We start from the raw sequence: 23920 nt of genomic DNA on the forward strand, positions 1-23920 counted from the left end.
GAATATTTACTTTTTCCGTGAATAAAAAGACGAAATTACTATTATCTTTAACCTAAACAAAAAAAAAAACAATTTGACACACTTCATTCGACTTTGACAGTGACACAGTTAACGTCAGTTCGGCGGCTGTGTTGTCGATGTGTGGTGTAAATATTTCCGTATTTAGTTTCTTTGTTAAATAACAAAATGATCAGTCACGAAGCCATGTTATAAGCAGATACAGATAATATTAAACATAATTTTAGAAGGAATTAATCTATTTGACTTTATAAGCGGTGAGTATTTTTGTTATTATGATTCATGCTAACAATAGTGATTGTTAGGTATAAATCCGTTATGCTAACTACTACCGAACAATTGGTGAACACCTGCTGAATGTCTGCAAGAGGGTAAATGTATAAAGCTAATTATCTATCTTGAGAATTGTCTGGAAAACTAAGTTAAAACTAATCCCTAGGCACAGATTCAGCCTTGATGATGTCACTAGCCATAATTTAGGTCAACAGAGATACTTATCACGCCAAATCGCACTAAAACATGATCTGTATGTTTATTTGTAGTTGTTACAAGTATTACAAGAGCCTGCTAATAGCTTGTAAAACAATGACCTAAGTTAAACTTTTTGTACATCTGTAGAATCCCAACAAGGCTGCCTGCCTTAAATATCTTAGATTATTTGTAGAAGTAACTAGATGAATAGGATTTGGTCTATTTAGAAATCAACAATATCATTTAACAACTTTATTTTTATTAACAAACACAAATTAAAATCTGAACTCTGGTATCTCTGATCATTTTATACTAACTATTGTGAGAATTATTCCTTATTAAATGATGCTACTTAGAACTTGATTAAGGACTTCAGTTGGGTCTGAAACTAGTCAGACAACCCTGAACCGCTAGAGTAAACTGTTGCATCATTTAGTAATCTCTGATAATGTTTTTCTTCAGGACATCTGCACTTAAGAATACATACGTATGCAAATCTAATTATGAAAGCAATAGAATAAGTACCTACTAAATATTAACAATAATGAAACAATACATAATATATGTAAAGTTGTTCAGTATTGCCTAGTTCACATAACTATTGTTTTTAAAGGAAGTGTTTGCGATTCATTGTTAATATTGTATTAAAGTATAATTCTCTTACAATTTTTCTTTTTATAATTTTTATAATACTCATGAGTAAGCTGTTACATCATTTAATAATCTCTTACAATTAAATAATAACTGGGAATAATAAAGGAATTAGGTACATTAAATAAATTTTAAGATTGTTTTTTTTTTTTCTATAGTTGATGTAGTACGTGAAATTACAGTTTTAAATTCCATGTAAGCATCTGATGTAGTTTTACATACCCTTAAACCCAAGGTTTTCTGGTTTTCTTATGAAGTTTGACTTGCATGTTATTGCTATGGCATATGCACATGAATTTCAAACAATTTAAAATGTAATGTTTGTGTCACATTATCATTTTTTGAATTATCTGCTCCCACACTAAGCTATTTAATCCTCGTGTCACAGGGAGAGTCAGATCCTCAAAGACTATGCTATGTCATATACTTCAAAGTAAATGAGAAGCCAAAATATTTTTTTTTTAACATTTGGGCAATCTCCTACCCACTAAGTTTCTGTGATATCAAAGTTGGGTAGGCTACTCAGTGTAGTATCTGTCGAGTGTAATGTTGATGTTCAAGAAGTTTAAATAGGGAGCTGTTTTTATAATAATAATAATAATAATAATAAAACTTTATTGGCATGAAATGTACAAAGCATACAACAAAATATTTAGTAAATCTAAATGAGGGTATACACAGATATATAGTTCTTTACCTCCCGTGCTAGTCAAGACTGTGTTACGGCAAGGTAAGATTCTCGCTCCAGGAAATACCAGTCGTATTCATAAAGACTTACAGAACATTTTTCTATGAATGTTCTTTCTATTGACTAATGAATAGAATGAATGCCGATAACAAAGTTTGCACAAACAAGTAGTATATGCAAAGTTAACAGACAAAAAGTACAACGCAAATCAAAACAATAAGATATTAAAATTAATTGGGTAAAAAAACTAATGTAAGCCACGTTTTTTTTTTTTTTTTTTTTTTTTTTTTTTTTTTTGCATTATTATTATTATTTATTTTTTTTTGTGTATGTATATATAATATACATTTTTTTTTTCTTTTTAATTTATTGTTTAATATTTGCATGTATTTTGGTAGAATTTATAATTTTAAATGTGTAATTATATAATGTTTTTTTTTTTTTGTATTATATATGTAATTAAATGTATATTTGTATATAGTTTATATATATAGAATGTTCTTTTTTTATATAGGTTATTATTTGTTAATATAAGTATGTGTTATGTGTATGTATTATTTAATATTTATTTATATATTTGTAAAAGTTCTTCAGTCCGCTCATAGTCTAATTTACACAAAAACTCTTCCAGTGCCTTTCCACAAACAAATCTTGTCATGTCTTTTAGCGGTTTAATTTTACTTATACGATTGTACAAAAATGGAGCTAGAAAGAAGGAAAAACAATGTGCAAAAGAAGTGTTACATGCTGGGACATCATATACTTCATGTGACCTTCTAATCGATTTGTTACAAGGTCTTTCACGGTAATGTTGTCTCAGGACTATGTTTTTAATAAATAGTTGGCGAATGTTAAGGGCTTCAAACTCCTTATACAATGCAGTCGTAGGATACCTAAAATTCTTAAAATTAATCACTTTTAATATACATCGATGAGCTCTTTCTATTTCTAAAAGGTTACTTTTCCTAGCACCACCCCATGCCGAGATGCCATATGTTATTATAGATCGACAAAGTGTAAAGTAAACAGTTTTGCTTATAACTTTATCCTTTAGATAATACATTAAAATTAGATTGACTGTGTAGAATATTGTAGTATCCCAAATTGAAATACAATCAACAGGGTATTACAAGTTACAATTCCGTTTTATATCAATTTAACACAATTCTTGATTTCAGTGACGAAGCCAAAACATGGCTGAGACCTTGGACCCGCTGTCGCCCAGCGTGAACAGTCAGGCGAATATATCTAGACAGGCGGGCCTTATGAACAAACTGAGAATGAGGATAGGCAGAGGAGGACCCTCCAACAGACCTGTTGGTGAAGGTAATATTAGAAATCAATTTACACTTTACAATCACTAAATAAATTGCTAAGAAATTGGTCTAGTGCAGTGTGATCTGATCACACCAAGGTTTTTGTACAAATAAGCTAAAGAAAAATATTTCTTGCAAAATAGTTTGTATTCTATCTAATATATGACTGTAACAACTGTTGTTTAAACTCCATTTCTATATGTTAAAGAGGCAATACAAACACAGTGTCTCTGAAAAAATTGTCATTGTATCAATTATGGCTTCAAAAGATACAGTCTGATGAACAAAGGATAGCGAAGACTTAGCATTAGGGTTCTTATTCAGGTATAGAACTCTATCTAATAGTCAAAATAATAAATCCCTATGTTCCCTAAGCTATTAATAAATCTATTAAGTCTAGTATGTTCCTTGAAACTTCATAGGTATATTAAAGAACTAGAGTAAGAAGCCATATAGTCCCAACATAATTATTCAACTAATTTGTCACTAAGGTTAAGTGTAATACCGTCCTTGGACTGCAAAATCAGCAGAAACTTTAATTTCGTTTTTGTTACTTATATTGTGCAAAACAACGAAACGCCAGTTGATTGTCCAAATGACCTTGACTTGGCAGCTGCAGTTTTGTACAGTTTGACTCTTTTAAACATAGGTACTAGTATTTTTTTACCGTAGTAAACTTGTTGGTAAAATATGATTGAAGGCTAGTATAAAACTGAATCCATGAATATCTATTTAAGTTTCATTTGAAAACAAATCCGTTTGCGACAATCGCGGCTCTCGGGTTCCGTAGCCGTTAACAGCTGTTAATGCCATTGACATGAATTAAACAAGAAAAATATTAAAAATTATCTTTAGCAGAATTCCCCACCTCCTATTTTATCATCAAACAAAACTGAGAACTCTAATGATTAAATCAACGGTATTTTATTTCGGTGCTCTTTCATACCCCACTCCTATTTACCCCACCCTTTTTAACGGCTCGACGGATTTTTATCAGAAATATCTAAGAACGCTCACACATAATTCACCTTTTTTAGAAAACACACTAAATTGTAATCCCTCAATCCATTAGGAACCCATGATACGTCAAACTTATAATACCCCTGCATTTGCGGTGGGGGTTAAGAAGGCATTGGTGCGTGATTTGAACCCACGACGGTCATACCACTTGAGGTTTAGTCATGTAACACAAGTCTGTAGTCATAACACACCAAGAATGCAGTAACAATTATATCAAAACATGATACAGAATTATGTCTTAACATATCCGCCATTTGTGACTCACATTTGACCGCTACATTGGAAAATGAACTCTAAACTTATATACATAAAGTGCAAATTGGTCTATCTATCATATTGCAGTGCCTAGTTATGTATTTTCTCTTATTTTATGACGTTTTTACTAGCTATTGTAAGATTAAATAATCATCATCATTAACACAGCAAAAAGCCTATGGTAGCTAGATAAGGTATTCAATAATATTTGACATTAGAATTGTTCATCTGAAATCGCTAACCGGCTGAAAAAGTACCTGTTAGGTACTGTTATTCCCTCAGAGATCCTGAATATCTGGGGAGAAGACTATGCCCAACTATTTTCCTTACATCGACTATCCTTGCATCGCGGGGATCTTTACAAACATAGTCACATGCCCAAAGACACCCAGACTCGGGATACGCATTCGATTGATCACACAAACGCTTGTCCTATGCGGGGATCGAAACCGCGACACGTCGCGCCCTCTAGCTATGGGTCAAATACAGGCTGATTTATTAACATAGAAGGTCTCCAAATAACCCCATTATAAACTTAACTTATAATTACTTTACTAGAGTTGTTCCGCGCGTTTTCTCTTCAAATTGGTGTGACATCTGTGCATTGTCCGACCGAGGACGATAAACATTACGTCAAACTCGTAACTGTGATCAACTGACCTCTTATTATAGTACGCTTCACCTGTCCAATTACTTAATCACTTTTTGAGAATCAACATTTTGGGCCTTAGCAGTCAAAGATCTGTAACCAAAATTTGACAATTAAAGACATTTACGCTATTTACACTTAAACATTTCAATGGATATTTATTCAAATTCTTACTATGGAAAGCTGTCCAATTTTTAGAGTTCCGTAACCAAATGGTAAAAACGTTATAATATTACTAAGGCCCCGCAATCTGTTCCGTCTCTTACCAGGATGTATCGCATAAACCGCGATATAAAGACGAAAAATAAAATCAAACAGTTCAAATTTCTTTCGAAGACGTATTTCTATTGTTTTAACAACAAATAATTACAGTCAAAGTTAAGTTTACAGTTATAAATTGAAAGGATGACTGTCATAAATGTTTCTTTAGCGTATACGTACGTAACGTTGATCGTCTAGCTTGCACTTAACCAACCTAGAGCAGCGTAGTTTAATAGAGGTCGCAGCTGTGATCTCTAGCTTGTAGTTACTATAATCAGTAGTGTTGTCGAGGTGAGTTAGTGAACTCGTTCGATATGCCGGAGAAATGTGTCGAAGGTGAGGTTTTAATCAAAAATATAATTTTGTATTAAAAAAAAGTGAGTGACAAGAGTTCAGTGCTACGTATCATTAAGGTATGAAATTGGTTTTAATTTTGCAAGGGGTAGGTGAGTATACTTTAAAAATACTGTTAATATTCAATACCTATACAAATTGCAGGCCTTTTTGTAAAGAATTAATGTTTCACTACTGATAAAAAATCAATGTGCACTTTACTGTATTTAATCTTTCAGTATCTTATCTCATCTTTTGTAGAGTATTTTAATATTTTTACGATCGTATTTGCGTTATAAGAGATTTATGCAGAATATATCTGCATTTATATAATGTTTTCAGTGCATCTACAGTAGATATAAGCTAGCTGATCCTTTGAGCCCTGTAATCAGTTTATCAAGATACAAAGTGTGAAAGAAAACAATTTTTAATGAGTGCTTAAACATGGTACATGCTATATGGGGAGAAGTCCTTTGCAGTAGTTTGCGATCTATAGGTTGGTCTTATCATTAATAGAATTGAAACTAGCAAATTTTATGATGGGAAAATTCTGCTAATCGAACGATACTATAAATAATGAATCGTCACACCATTACTGTCCACATTAGTCTTTCAAAGGTAGTTCACAGGGCTATGTCGGATACAATATGCATGCAGTCACTTATAATATTCTCAAACATTTCTGTGTATTCAGATTTACGTGAATGTTTCGTATTAATCTTGTTATCTAGATTTAATGTCAAAGTTTGCACGTGTCTTAACAAAATTGCTGACCTCAGAACATCCGAAGGTCCAAACACTGTTATATGGTATTGATAAGAAAACTTCAAATGTACGGGATTTTATTGACGTTCATGCAGTCGTGTAGCTCTTCTGTATGTCCAGACATTACTATGACTATCTTATAATTTCACCTTATATGCATTTAGTACGATAATGTGTGTTTAACTGCACATTAACATTTACAAAATTGAAATATACTATTTTAATTATGACGATTAGTGAATGTCACCACGCCAATTAGTGCTGTTTGCGATGTTCTGGGGGTTCAATACCCGTATAGGTCAAATTGGTGTTACTCATGAATACTTTTTCTAAATAAGGGTGGTCTTTGTATGCCTACTATTTGGAATCCCCCTCGAAACTTAGATGAATTTCTCTATACTAGATAGTTTAAGTGAGGCCTTGCTTTTACAATTTGAGGAGGGATCAAAGGGGCTCCTACCGTTACGTCAAAAACCAAGACACATTGTTGAAGATCAAATAAATAAATAAAATGCGGACGACATCACATATATTGTTCTGAACCCAAAGTAAGTTGCTAAGGCACTTGTATTATGGAATTCAGATACAACGAAGGTACCACAAACACCCAGACCCGAGACAATATAGAAAATGTGATTTTTACATTGACCCGACCGGGGATCGCACCCGCGACCTCAGAGCTAGCGACACCTTGAAACCGGTGTGTAAGCTATTCGACCACGGAGGTCGTCATCAGGACAATAAAACGTTTTTGTCTCAATTGGTGTATTACTCTCAATTCTTAGTGAATCTAACTATGTTTAAGTGTTTGTTATTTGCAAATTATTCGTGTACTTGTACTATATTTTATCAATTTTAAAGAATAATTTTGTGCCCATCCCTCTCCGCAGGCAAAATATTTTATTGCTGTGCTCGAAGAGACATAAGATTTGTCATAATAAACGTTTCTAGAGTATTTTTCGATACTGCCGGAATTAAAAACGCTTTTGATGTTGGTTTTGAGAAAGACGCCACTGTTTGTCGTGAAACGAGCTGTCACTCTTCCCCAACGGCAATAACACTTTAAGAATTGACGATATGTCCTCAGGACTCGCTAAAGTAAAACCAAGAACAATCAACTCCTTATCTCATTTGTTTATTCTGTTCTTCTTCCAAGGTTATGTGGAGTTCGGAGAGTTTCGCACGGACCGACCCGGCATCAAGAAGGTCGGCACCTTCGCCGGCGTCTTCTGTCCCGTCGTGTTGTCCATGTTCAGTGCGCTGGTCTTCATACGAATGGGTAAGTAGCAAATCTAATCTACACTAATATATAAAGCTAAAGAGTTTGTTTGTTTGTTTGAACGCGCTAATCTCAGGAACTGAGATTACTGGTTCAAATTGAAAAAATCTTTTTGTGTTGAATAGACCATTCATCGAGGAAGGTTTTAGGCTATATACCATCACGCTGCGACTAATAGGAGCGAAGATACAATGGAAAATGTGGAAAAAACAGGGCAGATATAAAACATAACTTACATCGTCTAACCACGCGGACGAAGTCGCGGGCAACAAATGGGTTGTGTAAGTAAGATAGGTAGTCGCATCGAAACACAGTGTTCAACGAAACTGTTAAGATTAAAATGATCATATACCAATTTTTACCCTGAATGGCATGAACATAAAACGAACAAATAGCTTTAGATATCTCGGGCATATACTTGCAGACGACCTTAAAGACAATGCAGATGTTGAGAGGGAGCGTAGGGCGCTGGCGGTCCGAGGTAATATGTTGGCACGTAGATTTCACCGTTGTACCGATCAGGTTAAAATTACACTGTTTAAAGCGTATTGCCAGGGTCTGTACACGGGGGGTCTATGGATCGGCTGTACCAAAGGATCGCTGGACGCCCTGCGTGTCCAATATAATAATATCTTTAGGATGATGTTGGGACTACCCCGCTTTTGTAGTGCATCGGAAATGTTCGCGGAAAATCAAACTGATGACTTTTACGCTTTAATAAGAAAGAAAACGGCATCAATAATAACTAGGATTCGGGCGAGTAACAACAGCATCCTAAAAACAGTGGCGGAGAATCTGTACTCTCCTATTTTTAGGCATTTTGTTAAATTAGTTGTGAGGAAGGCGTGAAAATCGATTTGTGTTAAATTCTTTTTATGTACTAACAATAATTATAAGTTGTGTTTTTACTAACAAAATGGACTGTATGTTGTCTGAAAAATAAAGATTATTATTATTAAAATCCGATCTAATCACCCACTGCTCGATAGTCAAATTCCCCGCCTTCTTTTACAAACCTCTCAAACAAGATTTTAACACAAAGTTAGGCAAACAATATATTTGATAGTTCAGTTCACCTGCTAAGATTTTTATTATAGCAATTTCATTCCTATATCGTAGATATTCTATATATGTAAAAAATATCCTCAAAGGAGAGCTTGAGGATAATGTCAATATTTCCTCATACCATTTTAACCCTCTGTTCCAGTCCTCTACGCATTTGTATTTAAATATTATAATTCAGATATCTAACTAAACAATGTAACGAAGTGACGTCACGTCACAATTTGTGTATTGTTTTTGTTTGAATACAAATCTTATCTGTCACATGACTCAATGACCACAAAGTTGAATTATCTAGCGTTAATTTACGTATTGGCGTCAAACGATAATTATTTTATAATTGTAATGTTGGTTTTAAAATGTCAAAGCTACGACTACTATTTGTACTGTTCCGTATGTATTTTTTTGATAAAAAAATAGATTGACATATTAAGTAAAATAAAAAGTCGAAAGTCAGACTAAGCTAACTTTGAGCATACTAGTAAGGAAGCGTCAATCTTTCTTTATTTAAAAATAGGTCTGTGCCCAGCTGTGGGACATATCAAAGCTGTTATTATGATTATTTGAACAAATTCCGTGGTTTAATGTCCTTCTCAAAAGAAAAAAATATCAAAAAGGCCAAAACATGATATTATGTAATACTAAAATTGCCTATTTAATTTATTTTCTAACCAATTAAAAATGCTGTCATCCTAACCTAAATACAGAATAACCGTTATTTAAAAACAATAAACCTATTGTTGATTTACAAACTTATCAATGCGGGTGTCGAAAATGAGAACTAAAATCTTACAGTACATTTTAACGTCAAAATGACAGTTTTATTAGACAGTAGCGCCACCTTGACCTGCGACTCCCATTGATACTCAGAGGTATGAAAATGGGTAATTGTTGCTAAGACAACAATAGTTATTGTCTTGATAAAATGCAATAGGTTTGTAGTTGATTAAGTCATTTTATGGAAGTTGTACACATAATTAGAAATATTATGAGTTTTAATTGGTTTTGGTATTTGTAACGTTAGATTAATTTAAACTTAAACCATAAAATATCATGTACCTACCTGCCACCTAAGTTCACATTGTGGAATGCAATAAACGTGTTCCGCATTATGTATTAATATAACTATAAAATTATTTGCAAGTATTTAACCTTCAAACCGCTAAACGCCTTTGATTTAAACTGAAGCTCGAAATATTAGCTTTGACTAATAAATGAAGAATCTTAAGGATCTCTTATGAAACTCTCGTGTCAGAATGGTAGTTAAGTTACCATAATCCTCCGAAACGACTTCACCGATTTCCACAAAATTCTATACGCAAATTAATTATCGCACTATCTAATATTCATACCCTTGTGTGCAGGGGTGTTGTATGTGTTGTCCATCTCGTTTTAATTGTATGTACCTGCAATTCCCTATTGCCAATCATTTGGCAATAAAGCGTTTGTTGGGACACCAAAGTCGACTATAATAATGTAATATATTTTTTTATTCCAGGTTACCTAGTAGGCAACGCTGGGCTATTGGTGACACTCGCGCAGTTCGGCATGGCGTACCTCATCGTGATATTCACCGTGACCTCTATCTGTGCTATCTCCACTAATGGTGCTGTTGAAGGCGGAGGTGTTTATTGTATCCTTAAACAAATATATTGAGTGTCGTATTCAAGGATGGCTGTAGGATAAGTGATGGTCGGTTTGTGTTACAAATATACAGAATATTCTGTTAGGCTCACGTATCCAAAAAGTACATTTAACTTAGGCTCCGCTATCTATCCGACTGGCCTTCAGTCCATCTGTCACCAGGCTGAATCTCAGAAACTATAGTAACTAGATATTTTTTAACTTAATTATGGCGGACTTCCGTTGCCGCTATTACAATAAATAACAGTTATAGTTAGGTTTCCTTGGATATGACTATATAATAAATGGGTGAGCATCTTTATCTTAATTTATTTTCCTTTAATCTGTTTACTGAATCCTTGATGTCGCTAGTCCAACTCACATTTCAGCGGTATTTTTTGTGTGCTATATACCTTAACTATGATCACAGTTATGATAAGCAGGACTCTAGGTCCGGAGTTCGGTGGCGCTGTGGGAACATTGTTCTTCTTTGCAAACGTCGTCTCCAGCGCCCTCTGTATATCAGCTTGTACGGAAGCTCTAGTTGAAAACTTTGGACAAAATGGTGAGTTATTACAGAAGTTGAGAAAATTCAGTGCATTTTTATTTTATTTTCTTGTATTTCTTTTTCATATTTCTCTCATACGATCACATTTGTAATTCTTTCCAGTGCTGTATTATCTATAAGGCACTTTATTCCAGTGCCTAGGGGCCCACTATGACCAGGGGACCAGGGGACCCGGTGAAAAAAAAAATGATACCACGGTAGAAGCCCACATTATTGTCACTACGCATCTAAGAAAAGCTCGATAAATTTTTCACTGAATGAAAATAGCTTGAACCAAGGGGGCCCTCACTCCTTTGTTGCCTCGAGGCCTCGGGGCCCCTAGTTCCGGCCCTGATTCTTTTACTAGTTTCTCAGACGGGGTGTCCAATTTATCCCACCAAACGCCTCACTTTAGAACCAAATATGACTAACGACGAAACAGCTTCTAAATAAAAACATTTGCCTATTTTAGGGTACCTAGTGGGTTCGAACCCGGGCATACCAGACGGCTGGTGGTACCGCTTCCTGTACCGCTCTTGCCTCAACGCCATCGGTCTGGGCGTGTCGCTGGCCGGCGCCTCTCTCTTCGCCAGAACCAGTCTGGCGATCTGGTTCACCATGCTGGTCTGCCTCGGAAGCGCTTTCCTTAGCTTCTTTGTGACTCCATTCGCCTCAGTAAGTAAAGCTGTCAGCATAGGCATTATCGCAGCAGAATAGAAAATATTAACACCTTTATCTCTTCACCCATGTTAGGTAGATAGTTTCAATTTTTAAAGACTTATTCATTAAAATATTTCAAAGATTAGATACAACAAACAATAACTAGAATTCGGAAATCAATGTTTAGTACACCAATTTTTTGCGAATTTTCTCTTCAGCCTTTTTGTACAGAACCCTCAATGTCGCTATAACAACTCGCACTCAACCGTTTTATTAAATATAATTTGGTCTCCTTAGCAATAAAACCTGTTACTAAATTATCCGTATATGCTACACTCTTCAACTGTAACTCAAAAACCACAAATAATTTTCCAGATTGACAAGCCAGACACAAACCACATCGTGAACGACACAGTATTTTACTACACCGGTCTGAACTCGACCACTCTCTACGATAACCTGTACCCGAACTACGGACGGGACTATACCACAGCTGACGGTCAGATGGTGGACTTCGCATCAGTGTTCGGAGTCCTATTCACTGGAGTCACAGGTGTCATGGCTGGAGCTAACATGAGTGGTAAGGAGTTATGAATGGTAATTAATTGATGAATGTATCAGGGTTGGTGGTATCTGCCGCATCACGAATGACCTTGGGCAATGGCAACCACACACTGGGATGTAAAAACCTTGTGGCAGTCCAAAATTGGTATAATAGCTAGTAATGCTATAATAAGGGATATTTGAGCTGGCAACTCACTACCTGGCAATGTAATTATAGTGTATATTATATACCTGGCAATGTAGTGAAAATTACATAAGCAGTTTTCCAGCAGTTTTGATTTATAAAAAGTATTCTTGCAGGACCTAACCTAGAAATGTGGTATTTTACCATGCTATACAATAGTTTTCAGTGCCATGAAATAATTAATAAGTTAGTTAAGTCTCAGGAGATAACGTTAAGACGAGTTTTCATTTGTCAGTCGGCTGCGTGGAAGTCGACACAGCATCTCGGGTGCTATTGTAAGTAGACTAGATTTCCCTTATGTGGAAACTAGTACAGCGGACTAAGTCCCTACTCCACTACCTCACTATTGTTTATTAACTTGTGTATGGATCTTGGTTTTGTGCATAACTAATTTATTATTATTATTTATGGTATTCTTCTATAACTATTATATCTTCTAGGTGAACTAAAGAACCCATCTCGCAGCATACCGTTCGGTACCCTAACGGCGTTGCTGTTCACCTTCATATCGTACATAGCGCTGAGCGTGCTGACCGCCGCCACTTGTACCAGAGACCTGTTGCACAACAACTACGTGTACCTACTGCCTATCAATATATGGCCGCCATTTATTGCCGTTGGTAAGTGATTTTGTGATTTATTGGAATGGAATATAGTTTAGTTTGGCTCGACAGTTCGTTTATAGATCTTTCTTTAGCATGGGAGTAGTTGTAAAGATCTTTCTTGAGTTCAAAATACCATTTTTTTATACTATATATGGTGTTTGTAGGTCCAATAACGCTATGAATCGCATTGCATCTGCAAACATACAGAAAAAAATGTGAAATGCAAACAAAAAAAAATCTATAAAACATTCAAATCTGTCCAGCCGTTTAGGAGGAGACAAGTAGAATGAATTTTAAAAACCTTTTTCTAGTAGTACAATCTCAACGACATAATGATGATGCTCTCATAGATTATTATTACATTGATACATTATAGTTAAATAATATTATTTTCCCCCTAGGTATGCTCATGGCCACATTCTCAGCTGGTCTGTCCAATTTAATCGGAGCTTCAAGAGTTCTGGAAGCATTAGCTAAGGACAATATATACGGTGAGTAAGAGTCTATTGATATTATAGTTATAACAGTTCGTGAAGATAAATTCAAAAAGATCTTCACTTCGAAGACAAATAATATATCTGCTTATATTTGACGTAAACGCTAAATAGTTAATTTTCAAAAACAATATATGTAGTCACAAACTTAACCCACGATTGCAACTTTGACTGCACGGACAGCTGAGTGGATGAGGTCACCACTCACTGAAAGCGACATGTTGCGGGTTCGATCCCGATGTAGGACAAGCAATGGTGCGACCCACAGATTCTTGTCCCGGGTCTGGGTGTCTTTGTGCATGTGACTGAATTTTCGAACAACCCCCGATATACAAGGATTAAATTCCTTAATGCGGGAGTCGGTTAAAACAAGTAAAATTACAAATTATGAATTCAGACTCTTTTATAAATGAAAAACTCAACGTGCATCATTCTCTTGGACACCCACTCCCTCGGGGGAGGAAATGGATAGTGCCAGACTTTAACTGACTAAACCTGAACCGCCGTGCTACGTCATCCGCGTTTTTGTGTCGGTGTATGGCAATGCTTTGCAATCCTTCATACACCGACCGCGGGATTATACTCTACTACACCTACCGTGTATTCCCCAGGGTTTATCCTGAAGCCCATGGTCTCCCGCTCCGGGAACCCCGTGGTGGCCGTCATCACGTCCTGGCTGCTGGTCCAGGTGGGCATCATGGCGGACTCCCTCAACGCTATCGCCCAGGTCAACTCCGTACTCTTCATGACCAGCTACTTCGCCATCAATCTTGCCTGTCTTGGATTGGATCTCGCTTCGGCACCTAACTTTAGGTAAGTTTTCTTGTTTGTAAAGATTTTTGAGGATTAAGTTAATTGAAATGAAAATGATTTTTGTTGCGTTTTCGTCACATAGGTGTGCTTTTGAAACTAAAAAAATTGTCTTCTAGTGTCCTGAAAGTCTACCGAAATGCATTTCCTTTGAAATCAAGTAACTAACTACTGCAAAGTATTTAAGACTTTGTCGATTTGTTTTCTCTACTCATATCTATTTCCATGCAACATTTTATGTTCAGTTTTATTACGTATGTTTTTTCATTGCGCTAATATGTATTTGGTTACGTGGCCAGGCATACAAACAACAACAAAATTGAAACAACAACAACCTTAACATATCTATTAAATAATAATAAAAATGACATTTACTGTCCAGCCCTCTGTGTTCCATTTCTGGGCAAAAGGTCGCCCCTAAATTCTTCCACGGTTATCTATTTTGTGTCACATGAAACCAGCCGACACATCTTACCGCATTTAGATAGTTTCCTAGGCGCCCTGTCACTATCCCACTGTCCATATTGGTAACGTGGCCCTAACAATGCCATTTTCGCTTAGCAGCTTTTTGCCGACGTCTGCAATCCTACCTTTGAAACACAGCGTGGTGTTCTCAATTCGGTCTTGTAACTTGACAGCAAGACTGCCCCGTTCCATAGTTATACAGTAGTAATATTCGCGCAGGCCGTCGTTCAAGCAGTTCTCGTGGGTGACGTCGCTGCTGGGGCTGGCGGGCTGCGCGGGGCTGATGTTCGGGCTGCGCTCGCTGTACGCGCTGGGCGCGGCGCTGGCGTGTGGCTCCCTGGTGGTGGCGCTGCACCTGCTGTCGCCCGCCGCCGCAGACCCCAGGTGGGGCAGCCTCAGCCAGGCGCTCATCTTCCACCAGGTACGATACTAGACACAGGGGCTGCACCTGCTGTCGCCCGCCGCCGCAGACCCCAGGTGGGGCAGCCTCAGCCAGGCGCTCATCTTCCACCAGGTACGATACTAGACACAGGGGCTGCACCTGCTGTCGCCCGCCGCCGCAGACCCCAGGTGGGGCAGCCTCAGCCAGGCGCTCATCTTCCACCAGGTACGATACTAGACACAGGGGCTGCACCTGCTGTCGCCCGCCGCCGCAGACCCCAGGTGGGGCAGCCTCAGCCAGGCGCTCATCTTCCACCAGGTACGATACTAGACACAGGGGCTGCACCTGCTGTCGCCCGCCGCCGCAGACCCCAGGTGGGGCAGCCTCAGCCAGGCGCTCATCTTCCACCAGGTACGATACTAGACACATTCCACGCTATGCTAAGATTTAATGATGGCAAAAGTGATATTGTAAGACTTCATGGTGATATGCTTGTTCACAAAAATATATATGCACAAAGAGTCTTCGTAATAATGGAAAATCTTTAAAACAGCCATTTTGCATATAAAGAGAAACCCAAAATCATAAGACCATTAAACAGTAGTACGTTTAGGGTCACTTCAATATTGTAAATCGTTTAAATGTTATTATACTGTATGCACCAGAGTACTTTTTTCTCATATACAGCGAAAATCTTTCTGCTTATTATATCCTAGTGATATACCACATCAATATTTCCACTTCACCAGATTATTTACTCCATCAATACCTTCGACCCTAACTCCAGCCATTAATTCCAGGTCCGCAAGTACCTGCTGCTGCTGGACCCTCGGCGGGAGCACGTCAAGTTCTGGCGCCCGCAGATGTTACTACTGATAGCCTCGCCGCGGCAGTCGGCGCCGCTTATCGACTTCGTTAATGACCAGAAAAAGGTATACTCCTAGTAAAAGACCATACAAATAACAATAATATTTCACAACTATCACACCACGACGCCATCTAGTACCAGACAACTGATAAATATACCTAATAATTATAAATGCATACATAGTATAGATAAATTACACCCAGAAGTAGAATAAATGATCGTGCTCATCACACAAACATTTGTCCTAGGTGGGAATCGAACCCAGCACCTCCGATATAGCAGTCAGGGCCACTAACCACTAAATCAACAAAACAGCTTTAGTTAGTGTGACACACAAATACAAGCTTTATTAGTACTCAATATCGACTTACTCGACGCTTGCTTACTTTCGACATCTGACTATACCTTTGGTTTAAACATAACCAAAAGTTTTAGAAATCTTTGCAAGTATCATAGTACAGGGTCGTTGTTTTCTCTCCATCATACCCCTTACCACGATATCTTCTAACCATTACTTAATATCTGTAATGTCTATGTTCAGGGCGGACTGTTTGTAGTGGGTCACGTGAGAGTGGGCGAGCTGGACGGCGCGGGAGACCCGCTGGCTGATGAACACAAGTACTGGCTCAAGCTCATCGATCATCTTAAGGTAATGAAGCAAGAAAACGGGGATAGTAATCATGTATAGTCGCATGCAGAGAGTAAAGAGAAAGCGATGTCAACGGGTATAGGACAGAAGAGAATACCACTATAAAGGGAAGCCCAACAGTGGGACGATAAAAGTTGTTGTTATAGTAATTTCAATGCGAAAACATACTGTTTGGCATCAGTTTTTTTAAGTGGAATTTGGCCAGTTATTCATCAAAAAGCAAAATAAATAACAACTCATTGAGCTTTTAGATCCTTTTTACTTGGTAAATTGATGTAGAAGTTCCGGTTTTTTGTCGCAGAGTCTTTCAAAGTCATGAAATTGTTTCTAAACTTAATTGACTTGTTACTTGGTATTAAGATTATCAAGCGCTACCTTTATTTTGTCAATGACTTTATACAGAAAAGATTCCATTCCATATAAAAGTGCTTTCAACCGTATCCAGGTGAAAGCCTTCGTGGAGCTATCCCTGTCCCCGTCCGTCCGGGGCGGCGCCGCGCAGCTGTCCCGGCTGGCGGGGCTGGGCGCCATGAAGCCCGACACCGTGCTGCTGGGCTTCCGGGACACCGCGCCGCCCAGGGACTTCTTCAGGGAGTGAGTCACTTTTGCAACTGGGCAAGCCCATTATAATCGAATAACACAGATAGGTCTTTTATTACAGGTTTCTCAGTTTGTTTGCGTTTCTTTTTTCAAACAAAATTAAAAATCTATTAAAATGTAGAGTCACAATGCACAACTCTTCTCTGTAAACCAGAGCCCGTAAGAAGATACTTTTGTACAAGCGATAGAAATCGAATCACTAAAATATACGGAAACGACATTGCTTTTTGATTGTCGAGGCGATTTTTCTTTAATGACAATTAAAAAAAATTGATCAGCAAAAATTGCTATTACTGTGGTAGTAAATTACTGATGCAGAAAAATCGATTAAAGGGTCGATAAGTCCCAATATTCATTTGTTTAATTACGCAACATTGCAAAGATGGCAACGACCGATAAAGATACTTAGTTACATCACTCTAAACTCAACTAACTTGTTCTCCTCAGCACCCTATCACCATACAAGACGGATATCTTCGACCTGGAGTCCGGCGAGGTGATATTCCCGACTCGCAAGCCGACAGACTCGCGCCTGTCCGCCTCGGAGTACGTGAGGATAGTCTCCGACGTGCTCTGCGTCAACAAGAACGTGTGTCTCTGCCGGCACTTCCATAAACTGGACATGGGGAATGTGGAGAGGTCAGTTTTGTGTTTGATTCTTGAGTTAATGTGGTATGAGTTAAGTAGGATGTTGATTTTTTTATTTTTTGTAGTCCAAAATAGGGATTTATCGTCTTTTCTACTCGGTCAGGTAGAATATTAGAAAAGGTTTTAGGGCTGTATCTGGACAAATAAACATGATAGAGATTAACTGCATGAAGACTGACGTTTACACAAAACAAATTTTCTACAAGTGTATGAAATGTGCAACTTAATTCAGAATTGCTACGAATGTTAAACTCCGTTCAGATTTGCTGCAAATATTCAACTTTGCTCGAAATTGACTAAATTACGCAATTGTTTCAAAAGTTCTAGGAATGACATACTTGGTTCAAAATTTTCTACGAAAGGGAACACCCTTACAAATCTGCTTCGAATATCCAAGTCTGTTCGAAATTGCTACAAATTTCAAACTTGGTTCCAAACTGCTATGGATGTTTCATTAGTTCCACGCATCGATCAAACCTGTGACTATGCAGTATGCTTAAGTAAACTGCAACAAAAAAAGGTTGTTCTTACGTGGTCTTACTTTGAGCACTACGTTGACAGGAAGTCCCCCTCACTGAAGTACATAGACGTGTGGCTGGTGGAGGTCCTGTCGCCGTCGTGCGAGGACCCGTTCTCGGTGCGCGGGCTGTTCGCGCTGCAGCTGGCCGCCGTGGTGCGCTCGGCGCGCGGCTGGCAGCACCTGCGCCTGCGCCTGCACGCCGCCGCGCTGCCTGCTGCGCAACACACTACCATACATGGTGATTATATACTCCAACTAGCTGACCCAGCAAACGTTGTTTTGCCTAATAAATTAAGTTATTTCTAGTTGTATGTATTTTTAATGCCACATTATAAAAACAATAAATTTCGTCCGTTGTAATAAACTACTTTTTTTAGTGTGGGCAACCCTTATCACTTAGGGGTATGAAAAATAGATTTTGTTCTATTCTCCCTTTCCAATATGTATACAAAATTTCATAAAAATCGCGCGAACGGTTTTGGAGGGAATTTTATATATTAGATACACTTATGTCATACACGGTGACACTAGACTCCAATATCCATTACCTATAGGGATTGTAAGTCCCAACAGTGACGATGCTGGGGTTGTAAGACCCAGCAGTGCTTGTTTTGGTAGAGTTTCACTATAGTGATTGTTTTGATGGAATGAGTAGAAAACCTGGAACCTTCTATTGGAAAGGATCCTATTACGCAAGTATGACTCGCACTTGATCGGTTTTCGCATATATATTGGTTCTAACATTCGTAATTTCGCCAGCCCTTACAGATAGTTCAACTCATTGATACCCGCGGCGCTATGTGTGCGAGCGCGAGACGGCAACTATTTATTATGGAAGCTTTAACTTGTGTGACAGTGACACAAATCAAAGCTCGTAAACACACAACATCACTGTGTTCACAAGAGCTACCCACACATGACACCCCGCACAAATATGAGTGAATCTTCTTTGAATTGACTATATCTTGTTGTTACCAGAAGCCGGTCGCACGGTGACGGTCGGGGAACATTCCGCGCTGGAGTCGCTGGCAGCCGGCCGCCCTGTGGAAGAGAGATTGGATAAACTACTCAAACTGTTGAGAATTAATGCTACTACACACATTGTAAGTATGACGAAATAAAGCTGAATAAAATAATGTAATCTTATGTGTAACTTTATAACGTTAACTAGCTGGCGCTCGCGACTTCGTCCGCGTGGTTAGAAGATATAAGTTATGATTTATACCTGCCCTGTTTTTTTTCACATTTTCCATTGTATCTTCGCTCCTATTAGCCGCAGCGTGATGGTATATAGCCTAAAACCTTCCTCGATGAATGGTCTATTCAACACAAAATTTTTCAATTTGAACCAATAGTTCCTGAGATTAGCGCGTTCAAACAAACAACCTCTTCAGCTTTATATATTAGTATAGATTAAGACAACAACAAAAAAATACATAGTTAAATATTGTTGGTCTCACCTTGTAAAAATTGTTCATAGAATTTTCTTTACGGAATTCCTTCCTGGTTCTTCTCCATAGGAGAGAGAGTCATTACCATTACTATAACATTTTAAAAGTGCCTGGAAATCGGCCTATTTGGAATAACAACTTTTGGATTTTTTATGCTAACTGAATATTAATTTGTATTCATAACCTGCTATCAAAACGTTTATAAACCTGTGTATGTGTATTGGTAAATAAACGATTGACTTAAGACTAATAATAAAAGTCTTTAAAATTTTCTTTCACTATTTTTCTCAGGTAACAGAGTGGCCGAAACTGGACGACTACAGCAGGTTTCAGAATGAGGACGACAACTCCATGTTCCAGAGAGTACCAGTCAGCTATCTACAGATGTAAGTTATTAATTAAAGTTGCTTAGCAAGGGGATTTACCAAAGAATATTATTAACTGAATAGGTTATGTTGGACAGATAGTGGCTCTATGTAAAATATGGTACTAGGATGAACCTTGCATGCAAATTGACCATAACACGACTTAAAGATAAATAAAAGAAAATACATATTCAAGCGACTTCAAAAATGGAGGATCTCATGTGTTTTGATCTTGATCTATTGCTAGATAAATATTTCATATACAATACCTCATCATTACTATTCGTCGAGAAACACACACTCATAAATACCGTAGCCATGTTTGTATCTGAAACTAGTCGCCTGACTCGTTTCAAAGTTAAAAATAGTTCTTCCTAAAATTTCACTACGTTACGTCGATAAAACTAATATAATATTATATTCCACAACTTTCACACAACGCCATCTAGTATCAAACTAAGCAAAGCTTGTATTAAGAGTACGAGACAACTAGTCAATATACTCATATATTACTAAATACAAACAAACAATTAAAAAAATAACACCCCGACACAGAACAAAATTAAACGATCATGCTCATGACACAAACCTATTTATATTCCAGTGTGAACAACATAATAAAGCAGCGCAGTTCTGATGCGACGGCCGTGACCTTCGTGCAGCTGCCCGCGCCGCCCAGACTCGCCTACACGCCGGACGACGAGACCGTCTGCCAGCAGTACCTCAAGGTAACACTCACTATACTTCGAGACCCTCATACTTAATAAGAGAGCATAGAATGTAAGCATATCATCATCGGCCTTTTTGCCCAATATGTTGGGGTCGGCTTCCATTCTAAACAGATTCAACTAAGTACCAGTGTTTTACAAGAAACTGTATCGGACCTCCTCAACCCAGTTACCTAGGCATCACGATACCTCGAAATTAAACTGGTTGTCAGACTTTCAAGCTTCTGTTGTAACGACTGTAAAAGATGGATCTCGTTGTAACGGCCGGTGCCCACAATTTAAACTTCTCTCGCATTTAGAAATTAATTCCTTGTGGATTTCACAAACATACAAATCACATGCACAAAGACACCCAGACTTAAGACAAGCATTCGTGGATTACAAAAATCCTGTTCTACGCGGGGATCAAACTCGTGGCACGTTGCGCTCAGTGGGTTTGGCGTGGTGACCTCAACAACTCGGCTATCCGTGCAGTTATACTACGAGACCCCGATAGATTTTAGGTGGTAGTTGGAACACGTGACGGACTAAACAGATTTATATTATTAGATTTACTCAAAGACCCTATTACCTCAAAACGTGCAGGAATAATTGCTACTAATAATGTGTGTCCTATTATACGCTCCAATTGATATCAATTTTTATAACCTCGTAATTGATACCCCAATTTGTGCCATGTTCAAATCATTTATTTTTATTACCTTTTAATAATTTTAGTCGTAATGTAAATGTTGCATGACCAATATACTTTTAAATTGCTCAATTTAAACCGTATTTGTAGCAACTGTATTAATTACGATGGTATGTGAGGGCCTGACCGAGCTATTCATTCTGCTTTGCTCCCCATATTCTTGCAAATAAATATCTCGCTCTTTTACTACTTCACTCTAATTTTAATTTGTAGGTTTTCTTGTAGATGATGGAGTATTCAGGACAAATACTCTTTGGACTTCATTTTAAGTCTTGCACGAGAACAGCTTTTGTTTTAGGCTCATAAATATATAAATAAATCTTTTTGTCAGCCAAACATGAGTGATGAAAATAATTCGTTGAAAGATTAAACTATGTTGTAAATTGTAATCAACTCCGAAAAAAGCAACCAATCCATTACAACGTTATTTTTTACTTATTCCTACTTTCCAAGATACTCTACTATCTGATAAACTATCCTGAAACATGTTTAATGTATTACTTTGTCTAACTACAGGTACTTGATGAATTCACAAAGGATCTCCCCCCAACTATTCTCGTCCGAGGCCTGAAGTCCGTCACATCGACCGCTTTATAACCGGCCTACAGCTAAGCATACGTTAATATATTTATTAGATCTCGTATCATAGAAAATGGACCAATTATATTCAAACTCTAAATGTAGGCAGACCAGTATTGCCATCGCCTTTTAAAACAAGACTTGCAGTTGTTGGAAAGAGATGGCGCTCTACTCCGTGTAATGCTGTCTCGCTCTCACAACTGTAAGTGGTGGGGATACAAGAGATAAAAGATAGACTGAGCGTATGGAGTGCTTAATATAATAGTTCTGACTCAATTGCATCATTTAATCACGGAAGGGACTATCGTGATCACTATGAAACATATAAATCCATGTTGAAGATCGACGTATAACAAAATGTCGCCCTTAAACTCCCGTTGTTTAAGTAGATAAAACAGGTAAACAATTTTGGTGTAACCTTTTTTTTACAGGATATATTATACATAGTAATAACGACTGTTATATTTAAGCGGTATACTTGATTTAACAATCTTTATGACTGTTTTACATTGATTTTTAAAGGCAGTTTATTTTTGAACTGATTTTTTAGGCAAAATGACACCAAGATTGTTTACCTTTTTTAACTTCCTAAGCAAATAGACACCTATATGTCTTGCGTTGTCCTTCATGTATTTAGCTGTTAGTGATTAGGGTAGGCCCTTTTGACATAAAAAAACAAAGCTATGAAAAGCACTATGTTCCGTCTATTTTCTATCTGGTCTGTGGTAGTTAGTAAAATGTTGGTGCAAACATGCGCTTGCGCACTCTGTATTATGACTTAGTGTTAATAGTAAAATTTACGCTGTTGTTGAAATGTATGTAGACAAATTGACATGCTTTTATTCTGTAAGGTTTTTTTTATATAATTTGTACTTTTTTTTCAAGATTATTTCTAAACTACAGAAGAGTTTTCGACTATTTTAATATGTCTGAGCTTATACCAAAAATAACACAAAAGTTGTATATCTAAATAATTGAATATGGTATGTAGACATTTATCGAAACATTTTTCATGGAATACGAATTTATATTTAAATTTCAAAATTAACATATTCATTTGATATTAGATTTCTCTCTCAATACTCTCTCTTTCATGACTCAATATCTTTCATTTAACAAATATTGTATCTTTTTAAATCGACTTCAAAGGCATACCGATATTCACATCTGTGAATATCGTAATAACCATTTTTTAAGTATATTATAATTTTCATTTTCATAATAATTCGTTTTGCTACATTATCTCTTATGTAACTGTGTATTTTTAATTGGTTATTATGTGTTAATTATTTGATATTATTATAAGCTATATTTACGAATGGTTATGAATTCGAACAACGCATTGACAAAGTTTTTCACTCTTGGATTTTTGACTAATTTCTTATACGGTGCGAGTCACAACTTTTGCTACGTGACTTCAATTATAAATAAGAGGCCTTGTTACCTAGAACATAAAGTAGATAATAGCTTAACCCATTCTTATGACGTTGAAAAAACACCATTTACTCGAACATTTAAAAATAACTTTATTTAACCCGTAAATGTCCATTACTATTCTATTTTTATGGCATTTTTCTTTATTTTATGCGGCATTTGCGGGTTAAAAATTATATTTCTAGTTTTAATTTATTTTTTATTTAATTTTAAGCAATTACCATTTTTATTTTAATTATTTTATTGACATTCATTATAATAAGATTTTTTATAGGACACATATCA

General features: G+C 37.0%; 1 protein-coding gene across 3 annotated transcripts; it reads left to right on the forward strand.

The window, feature by feature from the left end:
* The first annotated feature begins 81 nt into the window (after positions 1–81).
* Positions 82–23687, forward strand: LOC113496262 (solute carrier family 12 member 9). Of its 3 annotated transcripts, none has more exons than XM_026875439.1 (20): positions 82–275; positions 3007–3154; positions 7584–7706; positions 10267–10401; positions 10822–10956; positions 11411–11613; positions 11974–12178; positions 12787–12966; positions 13353–13442; positions 14057–14258; positions 14940–15141; positions 15903–16034; positions 16512–16619; positions 17065–17213; positions 17667–17858; positions 18429–18625; positions 19366–19490; positions 20130–20224; positions 20808–20931; positions 22139–23687. In XM_026875439.1, the coding sequence occupies exons 2-20, from the start codon at positions 3022–3024 to the stop codon at positions 22217–22219; spliced, it is 2811 nt and encodes a 936-aa protein (XP_026731240.1). In that variant the 5' UTR covers positions 82–275; positions 3007–3021; the 3' UTR covers positions 22220–23687. The 3 variants fall into 3 exon arrangements, with proteins under 3 accessions (XP_026731240.1, XP_026731241.1, XP_026731242.1); XM_026875440.1 differs by having other exon boundaries at positions 19369–19490; XM_026875441.1 differs by lacking the exons at positions 82–275; positions 3007–3154 and adding an exon at positions 5443–5665.
* Positions 23688–23920: the final 233 nt, after the last annotated feature.

Source organism: Trichoplusia ni, chromosome 7 (genome assembly GCF_003590095.1).
Source record: "Trichoplusia ni isolate ovarian cell line Hi5 chromosome 7, tn1, whole genome shotgun sequence".
NCBI classification, from domain to species: Eukaryota; Metazoa; Arthropoda; class Insecta; order Lepidoptera; family Noctuidae; genus Trichoplusia; species Trichoplusia ni.